The sequence below is a fragment of the Zootermopsis nevadensis genome, unplaced genomic scaffold (genome assembly GCF_977971745.1).
Source record: "Zootermopsis nevadensis isolate Lab colony 2312 unplaced genomic scaffold, Znev_1.0 Znev_ptg000061l, whole genome shotgun sequence".
Lineage (NCBI taxonomy): Eukaryota > Metazoa > Arthropoda > Insecta > Blattodea > Termopsidae > Zootermopsis > Zootermopsis nevadensis.
Genome location: NW_028259192.1, coordinates 19584706 through 19599463, shown reverse-complemented (window position 1 = coordinate 19599463; position 14758 = coordinate 19584706). Strand labels below are relative to the sequence as shown.

Below are 14758 nucleotides of genomic sequence, written 5' to 3'. Positions count from 1 at the left end.
TTTAATTTTCCCTAATTCCTTTCAAGTTTTTTTCTACTACAGAAGAAAAGTGTATATGCAGAAAGTCTCAGTATGAAAATTGTATTTTTAACTTGAAGACAGGAATCAGAACAAAAGTAACTCTACCAATTGTTGTGGATTATAGTTCCAGTATTGTGCCTTATGAGCTCTTACAATAGCATCACCAAATGTGTCAGGTGAAAGGCATGATGGGTAGAAGTGGGAGGAGTTTGCAGGTCTTCAGCTTAACAAAAAATACATATGAAACACTTTAATATTGTTTTAATATACCATGACACAGTAATTATATCAGGAATGTAAGCTTTATCTCAAAGGATCATGCTTATCCCTTCTTAGCTTGAGGAACTGCCTTGTCAGAACATAAACATATTAAAACTACTATAGGTGAAACCTTAACAGTAATTTAGAGTCTCATTCCTTAATTTATTAATGTGCTTCAGATGATGATATGCTTTAATTACATGCCATAATTCACTCTTAAACACTTTTAGGACATGATAAAGAAGTTACTTAAGGATGACAGAATGAGTTTTTCACTGTACAGATGTTAATAAACTTTGAGCACAACCACATGGTACCAACCAAGGACTGGATTATGCAATATTTGGATTAACAAAGGTTTATTGTATTTCAAACTATTCTGCATTATTCCTAATATTTATTTTCTATGAAAACTGAGGAGCTTAAATATTACATTTCCCATATATAAAAGATAATATTTAAGTTTACACCAACTTGCCCCACTTATGCGAGACGGAAAAGCATCTTGCGTTGCACCCTGTGCTGCAGTTCCCCTCGGCGAATCATTGTGTGGATTACCTTGTAAATAGCTCGCTCTGGATACTTCTGTCTCAAGAAATCTTGCACAATATTGTGCTCAGAAACCTGTGAACCAATGGCAAACCTCCTCTTCAATTGTTTCTCAATTCTTGTAAGCATCTCGTGGTCTTCCTCTGAAGTGAAACCTTCAGCACCAGCCAGAGTTCCAGACATTGCAGCATCCAAGGTTGACACCTTGAACAATCTCAATGCCTCATTAATATGTGATTCTGTTGCAAATGGCTGCAGCTGCATCTTAGCTAGAGACTCAGCTATGCGTATGATGGCTTCCAACTGTCTCACAGTGATTGGAATGGATAACTTTTTGTCCATCTCCAACTCGTGTTCCCTAGTTCCACCACGCATCAGCACATAGCGATTTTTCAGTTTTTCCCCAGCAGCTTCTGAAAGTCGCGGACCACAATGAAGCCGGCAGTAGTTTATGTACTTCTTTATCATCATTAGTGACAGTTCTCCATCTGTAGCAACATCATCAGACATCTGACCAGCATTCATATGGACATTCATGATGTGTTTTGCAAGGGTTTTGTCTCTGTTTTCATCATGCACATCTTTCACTATGAAGATCATGTCAAAACGGGACAGAATAGTAGGCATGAAGTCAATATTCTCCCCTCCTTTTGTATCATCCCAACGTCCAAAAACAGAGTTGGCTGCAGCCAAGACAGAGCAGCGGGAATTTAAGGTTGTTGTGATGCCAGCCTTGGCAATGGATATTGTTTGTTGTTCCATTGCCTCATGGATAGCAACTCTATCATCTTCTCTCATCTTGTCAAACTCGTCTATGCAGACTACACCACCATCAGCCAAAACCATTGCTCCACCTTCCATCACAAAGTTGCGAGTGATAGGATCACGACTTACTGAAGCTGTGAGACCAGCTGCTGATGATCCCTTACCAGAAGTATATATTCCAATAGGAGACACCTTTTCTACGAATTTCAGGAGCTGTGATTTGGCTGTACCAGGATCACCCAACAACAGGATGTTAATATCACCACGCCTTGTCAGTCCATCTGGTAGACGTTTACGTGACCCTCCAAACAGTAAACAACTTATTGCTTTTTTAATATCTGTAGCTCCAAAGATACTTGGTGCAATGCTTGCAGCAATCCGTTCATGAAGATTAGGGCTTGATGCCATGCGACGAAACATCTCTTCTTCATCAGATGTAACTGGTAAAGCACTGGTGAATCCTGTACCATGTGTGTCAACTTGTATTCCCACAACACGTAAGTAGGGTGCCCTCACACCAACAATTGGTTTCTCCCGACCTCCATGTTTAGAAGGCTTGGTTATTTTCTTAATGGAATATATACCCAAAATAATAACCCTGTTACCTGGGACAACCCGTTCACAAAGGTATCTATCACAATATAGCTGCAGGTGGCGTGGCATTTCACCCTGAGGAATAGAATCTGGCAACTCTTGCAACTTAAGCACCTGGAAGTCAACACAACTGCATTTATCTGGGACAATGAAAAATGGATCTAATGGGCATTTTGGTCTACCTGCCTGTTCTGTTGTGCATTTCCTTGGAAGAACATAACCTTCCAAACCTGGCTTAACTGGGAGATCTGGAATCATATTTCGGCAAGAACGACACTGAATGGCAATCTTGGTTGCCTTAGCTCTGATTCCTGAAGCAGACACAATGATCCCTGGTACCTTAACTAGCCGAGATACTACGTGTGACTTCATATCTCTTAAGGAGGCTGGATTAGCATCAGAGGATAGAAAGATTTGTATGTCTTCCACACCTTCCTCTCCTTCTGGTCTTGGTGCCGTAACCTCATCAGCAACCTCTTTTGCAGCCTCTTCAAACACTGGAAGATTTTCGGTTGGTTGTTTATACAATTTATCAGCAAGCGACTCGTCGAAACTAGCCAAATCTTCAATGTTCACTTCTAACCAATACTGACGAAGATTGTATTGACGTTTCAGTTCATTTCTGTACTTGTAATTAAAATTTCCTTCGTGAAATTTTCTCAAGAAATCCTTAAATTTTCTTTTAAAAGCCTGAAGATTAAGCTGATTAGCATCAGCTTCTACGTCCCCAAAATTATCAGAGAAAAACACACCAGGATCATCAAATCCCTCCATTTTCACGATTTAGAATTGTTTTCGCGCGAAGAATCCAAGCAGGCGCAACCAACACACTGAATTTCTCTGCTGCTGAGTTCCGTGGGGATAATAATTTCCTTTCTTTCAGTTTAAATAGACTTGTTCTTTACTGTCATGTGCAGTTATGAATTTGTATCGCAAACAGTGCACGTTAGTGGATAACTTTACTTTTACGTAATGAGCCGGCAAGAAGTACAGTTTGGTGGTGGAAATTATTTTGCGTACAACCTGCTGCTTTTGATACTAAACAAGGTATGCTGAAGCAGTTCATAAATTAGATACTTTTCGTAGGAAGTTTTCTAAACATTACTACCAGCTATTTTTGTAAATATAATTAATTAGTCACAGTTTGTTTTATTTGTAGTTATCATGTTATTGGCCGTCGATTGAGTAGCTGGAATTCAGTTCACAGTTGGAAGAATTTTTCTCTTCACTATCATTCCGAATTCCAGGTTACAAATCTAAAATCCATTTCAGTTGCCTTGGTCGTGCCAAAGAGTCCGTCCAGTTCCGAGGCCTGGTGTAGGTTGTTCAGGAGATATTTGGGCCTAGGAGGGAATAGGATGGGGTGTGGAGAAAACTGCATAATTATGAGCTTAAAAATTTGTACTCCTCCGAAGCATTGCCAGGTTGATTAAGTCAAGAAGAATGAGATGGGCAGGGCATGTGGTGCCCATGAATGGAGCAAGAGGTGTGCACTGGGTGTTGGTCAGGAAGCCTGAAGGGATGAGACCTAGATGTAGATGGGAGGATAATATCAAGCAGGATCTGTAGGATATATGAGTTGAAGGTGATTAGATTTTGCTGGCCGAGGACAGAGACCAGTTGAGGGCTTTGGTTAATCCGGTGATGAACCTTCGGGTCAGTTATTATATTACGAACAGCCCTGAGATGCCACCGATAAGTTGGGGTTTACTACTATTCTATTCTACCACATATGCTTTTTTACCTCAACTTTGCCAACAATCTTGATTCAGGAATTATTAAATGGAAGAAGTGAATGTTTATAGCCAGTTTAATAATATTAACATATCTTTTGTGGGATTGGGTTTGCTTGTTAAAGATAAATCTGAATGCATAAAATTATTAAATGTTTATCCTATGTAATTTATACAATTATTAGTAACCTCATCAACCCGAAACGTCATGAAATTTGTGTCTATTGAAAAAACTTGTAACACTTCCAAATATTCTTTTATTAAAGGAATTTCTTTGTTAATTCCAGTGCTACAGCCATTAGAAAACTTACAGTACTGTTCCATGTAAGTGATTTATTAAGAACATCATAATTTTAGTTTTCCTTTAGCTTTTTTGAACTCTTCTTTTGCTTCTCCTGGCTTTTGTCATTTGTTTTTAGTTTCTCATGTTGAACTTGATGTCTGACTTGTACAGGCAGCCACGTTAACCTAAGGGCTACAATCTGAGGTACAATACTTAGAAGTATGTTCACACCCCAGAAGGCCCAGTAGGCAGAATGATTCACAGTTGATGTTAGTTGATGCTCAGGTTTTGTCAGCTTATGGAGAACTATTCCCACAGTTGAACCACCAGCCTGCAGTCAGATATTTGTGATTAAAAGGTTATTTAATAGTGCTGTATCATCTGCAATGGTTGTATAACAGTGAGTGATGTAAGGATAACAATTATGGAATTTAATTGGGAAAGACTAGCCATTATAACATGGTATTTGTTAAGCAGGATTTGATGTTTTCACCGTGTTGAGTCTGAAGATGGCTGTCTTTTGGGTTGTCGCATCGTATAGGCTGGTAGAAGTTTGCTGGCACTTCAGAGGTCCTTGCTGCCTCCATCATCAGGTCAATCTTCTCCCTGATGATGGAGGCAGCAAGAACATCTGAAACGTCTGTAAACTTTTACCAGAGTGCATGGCCTAAAAACCCAGAAGACTGCCATCTTCATGGTATTTATTGCCTTCAGATGTTTGGGAATTTTCAAATTTAACATTTGTTTCTCAAGGGAACTTACAGTTCTTAGGTCTAAACCAGTGTTTCCCAACAAGTAGTTTGTGAACCAGTAATAATCACTGGCTTAATGTATGCCAGCCTAGTAATTCTAGGTAGCATTAAATTATACATTATAAAAATAAAAATACTGTTTTACAAGCAGCATTGTAACACTACATAAAGTTTGAGATTTGAGGTTCTTACAGTGATGAAGATGACACAGTCAGTCTGAGATACTGACAGAATTATTAAATAAACCACTTGTAAATAAATCTAAGGCATCAATAGTCATTTACATGAAGTGTGGCTCCAGCTAAAATGACAGCTAAATCTTGAAGCCATCTCTGGCCAGGATTAACCATTATGCCCCAAGCAACTACTAAGTAGCCAGGGAGGAAGTAGAACAGAGTAACTAGTCCCTGAATGGCTGCAAATGGTGCTGGCTCTTCCTCTTGTAGGATTGGTTCAGCCATTGTGCGATACCAGGTTGGAACATATTGTTTGCTGCCACATGTAGCCTGAAAGGAAAACGTGTAATGTGAGCATATGAGTAAACATCATTCTACCCATTTACTTTGTTGATGCATCAGGCATTGTCCTATGTTAAAGAGGAAATAATTGTATGTAGCAGTTTTCAGCATGCAACGCAATTTAGAGACTAGTGAAAGAGTTGCAAACAGCACATTTTTATCATGATTCATGATACTTTATTTTAAAAATTAAATACTTCATTAGTAACTTTCTTACAGTGGAATCTGAAGATTCAGCACTGCTAATACCAGATGCCACCAGACTGCTAAATTCATGGATTTGCAACAAATTCTATTGAGATTCAGTATAATATTAAACTCCCATTATCTTGATCTTCCAAGTGAACACCTTTCTGAAGGTGTTGACCTGTCCTGTGCTCTGCTTTCTAAGGTCTAAGGGATATTCAGTCTATGTAAGGAGTGGTATTAAATTTGGGGAGACAGATTTTACCGAGCAGAAAACCAGGAAAATTGAAAACACAATTTTTCTTCTGGTACCACTGAACTGTTATGTATGTCTGTATCATGAGTTTGACAGTCACTCTGTGAGGTTTTTCTTAATATCTTGAAAGGATAAATTTATAACTGTTTAAATAAGGTAGTGTCAAGGTCAAGAATGAGTAGGAGCCATACCTGTACTCCCCCCCAAGTGCCCACATGGTATGTAGCGGGACAGCTTTTCTTTTTTTAAATAAGGTGAAGAACATTTGAAAATATATTAGTTGAGAAACGTGTAAATTTGCAGTGACATAGAAAATTATCTGAAGTCATGAAGGTTAAGAAATGAAATGTATTATTTATTAAAAAGAGGGAATTAAATCACCAAGTGCAAAAATGTGTTCACTCCCTGACAAGGAAGATTTGTTCTTGAACCATCATATTAATTTATATAAAATTTAATAGGTCCTTTACAAACTCTTCTCACACAAGTGACCTTAAGGATGTGCTGTATTGGCAAACGTAGCTATGAAGGAATGAGTACAATAGACATGACAGGAACTCACCAGTCCCTTAAGCAGGGCAGCAAGTGATGATTCAATCAGTAGGAAAACCAGGGCTTTGTCAAGCCAAGATGGTTTACCATTTGTTTGTGGTTGGTGCAGAGGTTTCGGTGTTTCTGCCAGGCATTGCACTGCCACTGCTAGAGGGAACAGCACATAGGGTATGTTGAGGATTGTGCACCAGCCAGGCCCTGATTGGCTGAGACAAGCTCCCAACAGTAGTATCACCATACTGTTAAGAATAGCTGAGGACCAGTGTAGGCCTATTGTTCGATAGCTTCTCCTAAAAATCAAGTTGAAATAGACTTCAGAACTCAAGTGAAATGTGAGATAGGAAGGTTTGATCTTTGTTTGAATGTATTTACAGTGTTGTGACCATTTGCATATGCCCCTGTTGTTCACATGGTGTTCTGACATAGTTGCACTATTGATGATCACACTAATGCCCAAGATTCAGATCCATGAGTGTAAGCTGAGGTCTGAAGCACCACATTTTAATGGATATGACCACCATTGTTGGCATCTGTTGTAATCCTAGGAAATAAGAAATTTTGAAAGCCTTTTGCAGAAGTTTTTGTGGTTACATTAAAATACAATTAAATTTTCAGTTATGTTATCCAGAATGATGAATTTATTATAGTTGAATTTAACTTCAATATCAAATGCCCTGGTTAATATTTTAGTTTATTATGTGCCAATGTATTTATTTTCATAAAATATGATTAGTTTATAAATGCAAGCAATACATGTGCCTCCTATCATGTTATATAACTAGAGATCACTGTGTAAGAATGCATGAAACTTTTTATAAATCAGCATTTCATGATGTGGAGAAAATTAATGAATAACATCTTGAATATAGATGTGTACTTTGTCATTAATTTTATTTGTAATTACCCATTACTCGAAAGGTATGCCATAATGATGTAACATGTGAGGAACACTGTTCCGTCCCAGTAGGCCACCACAGCACCCCATGCTGACACAAGATATGGTTCTCCATGCTTGAGATAGAGAGTCAGAAACCCATGCACAATGCCATCCATCTCCAGTCCAGAAAGTATGTCAATTATTCCCGTGAAAATGAATACAGCAAAACCTGCATCGGAAAGTAGAACTATTAACAAATGATAACTTAAATGCTATTTAAACAAAAGTGGTTGACAGTATTGTGCACATAAAACAAAATTGTAGACAGTAGTCCAAGTACTTGCCATAATACATTTTATTCTTAACCTTTCCCTTTGTTAAGATCACAAAGATGGCCAATACTCCTGCCAAGATAGCTCCAGCCAGTCCTAGCATTCCCACTGGTGGAAGTAACTCGCACAACAATGTGTAGCCAAAACATATTGGAAGGGAGAGTAGGCCAACCACTAATGCCACAATAGTAGGTAGCAGCTCAGTTTCCATCTGCAGGTAACAAGTTTACAACAGTCATACTCTAAAAATGTATAAGTTACAAACTAAATACTATTGCCCTGTAGATGTACCTGTATTAAACAGTTTAGGGTGGCCTTGGACAAGAGACCTTGCTTGCAGTTGCACAGTTTTTGTTTGTGTGTTGTGTCAGACTGTCTCAGTTAGGCTAATTATTTCATGCTCTACTCCCTTTCCTGTAGATGAAACTGCTCGTAGTTTTATGTACATAACATTGTGTTCTGCTTTTCTCTATATACAGTATTGTCAGTAACAGTGATTTACATTCTTTTAATTATTAAGGTACCCAAGTGAAAGCATGGTCTTTTCTTCTGTTCAAATACAATCGAACTGTGTATATTTTCTGTACTGAAACAAAACAGTAGTTCTCAACCAAACTGCAAGAATTTTTAAAAATCTTTTATGGAAAAGGAATTAAGCACCGAACCCTACAGAATAATATAATGTAACAATTTGATAATGTGAGGAAACTGTTTCAAATATTTCTGTTTAATTATAACTGGTCTTCTACTTTTAAAATAATACATAGAAATTAACATTTGACATTATTTTTATAAGGTAGTTTTATTCACATTGCTTCCACTTACTGGCTGTATGGGTGTGAAATGTTTATATGCTGATGGTTTACCTTCTTAGGAGTTCCTTTCATGTCTTCTTGTTTTATAGAGCTTCTCTTACAAGTTTATAATATCTGTCAGTGCCTTCTGTGATTATGCTATTCATTTTGGCACACAGCCAGGACCTTGAGAAGATAACCTTGTCTGGAGAGAAATGCTGAGTTAACTAGTGTGTGCCACCCAATGTTAAATTTGTTTCTCCTATGACATGATGTTGATGACTCCTTCCTCCCACACCACACTCCAGTAGCATGACTGTACTGGTTTAAAATTATTAAGAAGGGCAGAAATATACCCTGGTTTCACCAAACTGTTTACTCTATCTATTCTGCCCTGGTAACAAGGCTTTAAATTTATGACAGAAAATATATATTAATTCTCAGTCAAAACACTATAGAATAGGATATCTTGTTTAAATATGCCCATGAACTGGTCTTCAAAATATTTATCTTGAATTTCTTCAAGTGGACATAATTGTTTACATAATGATACTGCTTATAAGATTCTAACCTAGAAATTATCACGAATTTTCCATTTAATATGACTGCACACATGTTGTAGCTCTTCATACTAACCTCTAGCTTTATCATGAGTTCAGCAAGGGAGTCTGTCTACATGTTGCCTTGACTGCTTCTATATATGTAATATGTAACATAGCTTATCTGACTGTGTATGTAACCTAAAGATTAAATTTAATCATAACATGTATCATGTTTGTCTGTTGTAATCCCCACACAGAACGTGTTTCTTCTTACATAGTTACTAAAATGTAAAAATTTTAAATACACATATTAAATTTATACGAATATTTGGACAATACTGCAAAGTATATTACAAATAATATATGAATAAATAATAAATAAATGTATAGAAAGTCCTTAGTTGTATTGAGATTTCCTACAAAATGAACTATGTAAAATACTGACTTGAATCAGAACATATATAGTTAGATTTGAGGTTCTCACAGTAGCTTCCTCGATTATCAGGTCACCCTGAGGGCGCCCTGATGATGGAGGCAGCAAGTACATCTGAAATATTTTAAACTTCTACCAAACTACATGGTGCTGCAACCTATAAGACAGACATTTCCTATATAGTAGTTCTTACTGATTTCTGGAGGTAATAGTATTAGAATTTATTTAAAAATTCTACTACATATTTTAGTTATTAGTGTGATACCTGTTCTCATGTTCCTCTTACTTTGCATTCTAGATTTAGCCTGCATTGTCAAAATATGTCAACTTTGGTGACCTGTTAATACTGGAAAAGAATTTAATTCAGGAAAAATTATAATACACAAATTTTTTTTAGTCGGCAGCAGTTTGTCCAGTATAATTTTTATCTATTGAACAAACGGGGCCAGTAGTTGAGGACTGCTGCCATATAAGGCAAACCAAAATAGTTAAGCAAACAAATTGTTGTGAAATAGACTGAACTGGATTATCTTGGGATATGGTCTTTTGAAAAGTTTTGTGTATGTGGTGATGAATCTTCAGATTCTGTACTTTACAATTGTGTTATATCAGTAACCTGAAAAAGACAATAAGGTTTTTTTAAACTGAATTGTAACAAGAGACTTCAGAAGATAACTTTTAATCATAATACTTGCTTTAAAGTGACAGTGACATTAGAATTAACACATTGCCAATAGTTGTGACAAATAAGCCTCATGATATTAACTGTCAGTTATTTTTAAGACTCATAATCCCCTGGTTAAGGAATCTTGGTCATTTTACGGAGGCCACAAAGTATCTTGCAGAATTTCACATAGTCAATCATTGAGGTTCTGGTATCTTGCCGATAAAATACAGGTGCGTCTTCCAGTGCCATTTCAACCTGCAAGATAAATTTTTTGTACTAGGTAGTTTTTGCACAAACTGTGTGCAGTAGTTTATCACTATAATACAATATACATTTACATACCTCATCTGATGAAAATCTGTCACCCCACATCATTAGATCGTGCTTGATTCTGGGAAATGTAATTCATATGTTAAACTTGTAAAAACATTTTCTAAGACGTGGTAATAAAATTAATTAGGTTTTTTACAGTGAATTAATTATGAGATTTTATGAAACATCAAAGAAGGGAGAGCCTCTTCTTCTTCTTCTTCTCCTTTATATATATAAAAAGAAACTATGCTGAGAGGGATTCAAGTAGACTGGTGGATTGGTAAGAAGCATGACTGGAATGACTAGGGGAGAAAGAATGAGGAGGAAGGTGAAATATTGCACTGTATATTGCAATCCCTGATGACGGAGGCAGGAAGCACCTCTGAAATATCAGTAACTTCTATCAGACTACACAGTGCTACAACTCAGAAGATGGCCGTCTTCATATTCACTGCCATGTGAACCTGAAATCTCTCGTAGAGCGAGGAGGAGGCAGTGAGAGAGAGGATTAGAACAGGATATTTGCAGAAAGTGTATACAAAATTAAAAGGCTTGTGGTCCTGTAATGTGCATTGAGATACAATACCAAAGGCAGATACAGATTTCAAAATAAATTGATGGAAAGCTCCTGAAAGGTCAAGAATGAGGTCATGTGACCAAATAATATAGAGAGAACAATATTATAATCATGACATTAATAGCAGGCTTTGTCTTCTCTTACTTTTACCAGTTTTTTTCAGTCAGTGTTAGTATGAAATACAATATATCTTTTTTAAATTATTACTGTTTGTAACTTAATGCTGTGACACATGATCACAAACTTTCAGCATATTAGCTTGGAATGATGGAACTAGAAATTTTTTTATGTTCTTCCAGGTTTTCTTTTGGCACTTGTCAGGGCTGTGATTAGGAAGGACACGTCATATCAGCTTCAGCTTTTCAGCTAAATTCGAAATTTATGCTACATTTTACATCAACATTTTAAGTCATATATGATAATTAATTTATACATCAAAATTTTCAGGTTTGGAAGTTCAGATACAGTGAAAAGGATAAGTAGTTTTACCTTTCTTCTGAGATTAAACCAGAGTTGTCATAGTCCCATTGTGACAAAGCTTTCAGAAGAACTTCTTCTGGGTCCAATTCTATTGATTTGTATCCAAGAAGAATCACAAATGCATCAAAATCCAAGGGGTTTGTGGCCTGAAATTGAAGAATTTAATACTTAATTAGCCTTGTATATATCCTCTTGAAGTTTGTGAGCTTATCTAAGTTTCCAAATCTCCAGAGTTTAGACTTTTGCATCATTTGATAAAATGTGTCAGTTTACAAAACAGTAATGAATGCTTGACCCTTCATTTTGAAGAGGGTGCTTATCTTTGTACACGCATGGTTACACTTCTCAAATTAACAGGAAAATAATGCTGTTTTCTTGTTCCATAAGTGTTACAAATATAAGTGAACTGTCTTAATACATTTATTTCAGTGTATTTAAATGTAAACTTAAAAACTAGCAGCCATTATTGGTCCTATGGAATTATATAAAATAGAAATTATATGACTCACTCAGATAAGGGCATCTCCATTGGCTCAGCTGTGTTCTCAAGTCTGAGAGAATTGCCCTAGTTTTTGTTCCTACACATACTATAACAGCTGCATGACAGGGAGCCATTCATATTTTATTACATGTAACAGAACAGAACTCATTGCTAGTAAGCTGATTATTGGAGTTTTAACTGACTGCATTTAGCATGTGGATTGATATGTGAAGTTTTTTTACAGTTGGACAGAAATCGTGAAAGTTGACCATACTGTTCCCATAAATTATGCTTGCTTGCACATTCTTACTGTACCTCAGATAGCATGCACTGGATCTCTTCATCACATATATCTGTTCTTCCGAGAGTGATGTATGTGTTTTTCAAGTCTTCTTTATCAATAAAGCCATCATTATTCAGGTCAAATAAGTGAAAAGCCTGTAACAAGAATTTTACTACAGGGTAAAATTATTCCTGTTTTTTTCTAACCACATGGGAGGATAATTTTAAAAGCAGATCTTAATGAATCAGGGTGTGATGATGTGGACTGGATTCTACTAGCTTTGGATAGGGTCCAGTGGCTCTTGTGGAACCTGTTATCTTGTAAGTGCAAACATAGGTATCTCTCCAAAAGATTTTCTGACTAAAATAATTGTTTTTCTGTTATGCATGCTGTATTTTTCAACCATCTCATTATCACTCATTTAAACATTCTAGTAAAGAATACAGGTGATGAGGATTTGTATGTAATATTTTACATTTCTCTGTTACTACATCTTCCTTATTATAATATATTTTTATGTATTTTCTTTTCAAATGCCTTTAACCTATCCTGTAATTTCAGAATGAGACCAAGATTTACATCTATAAAACAACGGATTACTTATAATTTTATTATTTTAATCTTTAGGCTTTTAGATGGGATGTGGCAAGATATAATTTGCACATACCTCTTTAAGTTCTGCCAACTTCTCATTGTCCAGGTCATAAAGCAGTTCCATGTCCCTCTTAGTAGCAGCTTTAGGTGCCACATTTCTACTTTTACAAGACATAGGTGTAACATTTTTATCCACAAACGCAACTGGTTTCACCTGGAGTTCTTGTTCAGTAACCTCTGTGGTAGCAACTGTGGATTGTGTAGGAAGACATTTAACTTCTTCAGTAGTTGAAACACGTTTGAGAGTATGCTTTGGTTTTGGAGTTTCATTTTCACTGACTTCAGCAGTAGCTACAGGTTTCAGCAAAAGTGTCTGTGTAGGTTCTATTTCTGCATCAGCACTTGCATTATGTTTGAGAATTGATCTTGATTTCTCTTTCACTTTTGGTGTGTCTCCCACAGACTCATCTGCTTTTGCAACAGGACTTGGGCCACATGCAATTTCTGGTGTGGTGGTAAGTGTGTGCCCACAAACTTTTTCCTTTGCATCTAGTGAGTTGGGATCAGCTGCTAGAGCTTTTTTGGCCCCAGGTACATCAGACTTTGTCAGTTCACGTTTCTTCTTCATCTGTAACATTTAAAGAATGAAGTTATTTGGACATCAAATGTTAGTTTTTTCAGTTACAATACAAAATGATTTCATTTGATTTAGTCATCTTCTGTTTTCAGCAGCTTCATATCACAAATTTTATTCTGCCTTTCTTTTCATCAATTACTCAACATAAATACCAGTGATATGAACACATTCTTTAATTTATACAAAATCTTAGACAAAGAAACCAGTACCATAAAAACAAAATTATAATTTGCATAGACCTTGAAGAAGGTAAATATAAAACATTTGAATGGACTAAGATACTCAACTAGAAGAAAAGTTTTGACCTTGACAGTGTGGACCCATGTGGGAGTCTGATGGCAGAAAATCCGTGACCAGAAATTCATCAGTTGAAATGTATTTAGTAAAATGTTACAGTTTGCAGAGTTAAAGCCTTATATTTTTTACAAGGTCTATGTGTTCCCCCTCCCCACAACGTTTATTCATACTGCCAAGATCAAAGCTTTTCTCCCAATTACCAGACAATGGAAGTGAAGTGCTTCTTACCATATCCTTGGGAACATCACCCATTTTTGTATATAATATATGAAAGTATATGCTCTCTGCATAGAAATGAAGTGATCCTATTAACACCAGAGTGCCATTTTCATGCTGGCACCCTTGACAAGGTACTAACTGCACAACACCTTTTGTACTACTGAGGGATAGTTCAAGCCGTACTGAAGTCTGATACAGAAGGCAAGAGTTTTGGTGGGAATGTGGTTTTTATCTTCTGCCTCTCTTACCTCTCCTCATTTCCCATTCCACTGGCTGTTACTGAATCATCCACTGCTTACCTCCATCTTATTCCAACATAAGATATGTTTGAAACATAAATGCTGTATGTGTCATTTTTCAACATTTATAAAAGTGTTTCCTTCATCAAGATGGACGAAGTTGGCAAAAACCTGAAAGGTAGAAGTGCTGTTGCATTATCAGACTCCTAAATCCCTCTCACCATTTTATCTTGCTAAAACACTGATTCTTCATATCTTTCAATTTCAAGTCTGCTGTTTATAACAAAGTAACGCCATGGACCAGAGTCCTTGAAAAGTTGATAGCCATTCAGCTAGTCAAGAAATCCCCCCAACTTTTGTGGAACCTGAAAATTCAGTACTGTGTTTACAAGCGCTTGCCACTGGTCTCTGTGTTGTGTCAGGTGAATCGACCCCACACCGGCACACCCTGTTTCTCTAGGAAACATTTTAATAGTACTCTGCTTTCTGTGTCTAGGTCTTCCAAGTGGCCTCTTGCCATTAGT

The 14758-nt window shown here is 36.7% G+C and overlaps 3 protein-coding genes across 5 annotated transcripts; all 3 read right to left on the bottom strand.

Moving 5' to 3' along the window:
- Nucleotides 1-265: 265 nt before the first annotated feature.
- Mcm5 (Minichromosome maintenance 5) lies at nt 266-3320 on the bottom strand. Its single transcript, XM_022081033.2, has one exon. It carries the CDS (start codon nt 2962-2964, stop codon nt 766-768), a length of 2199 nt encoding a protein of 732 aa, XP_021936725.1. The 5' UTR covers nt 2965-3320; the 3' UTR covers nt 266-765.
- An 837-nt stretch (nt 3321-4157) lies between these two features.
- Nucleotides 4158-9188, bottom strand: LOC110838137 (transmembrane 6 superfamily member 1). 3 transcript variants are annotated; one of them, XM_022081029.2, is made up of 7 exons: nt 9110-9159; nt 8546-8678; nt 7692-7890; nt 7375-7576; nt 6481-6760; nt 5243-5464; nt 4158-4537 (listed from the first exon to the last, which is right to left on the bottom strand). In XM_022081029.2, the coding sequence occupies exons 2-7, from the start codon at nt 8564-8566 to the stop codon at nt 4277-4279; spliced, it is 1185 nt and encodes a 394-aa protein (XP_021936721.1). In that variant the 5' UTR covers nt 8567-8678; nt 9110-9159; the 3' UTR covers nt 4158-4276. The 3 variants fall into 3 exon arrangements, with proteins under 3 accessions (XP_021936721.1, XP_021936723.1, XP_021936724.1); XM_022081031.2 differs by lacking the exon at nt 8546-8678 and having other exon boundaries at nt 9110-9188; XM_022081032.2 differs by lacking the exon at nt 9110-9159 and having other exon boundaries at nt 8505-8883.
- A 923-nt stretch (nt 9189-10111) lies between these two features.
- Nucleotides 10112-14205, bottom strand: LOC110838136 (uncharacterized). The gene is made up of 6 exons (XM_022081028.2): nt 14005-14205; nt 12916-13470; nt 12281-12403; nt 11494-11630; nt 10458-10506; nt 10112-10370 (listed from the first exon to the last, which is right to left on the bottom strand). The coding sequence occupies exons 1-6, from the start codon at nt 14026-14028 to the stop codon at nt 10248-10250; spliced, it is 1011 nt and encodes a 336-aa protein (XP_021936720.1). The 5' UTR covers nt 14029-14205; the 3' UTR covers nt 10112-10247.
- Between the last annotated feature and the right edge of the window lie 553 nt (nt 14206-14758).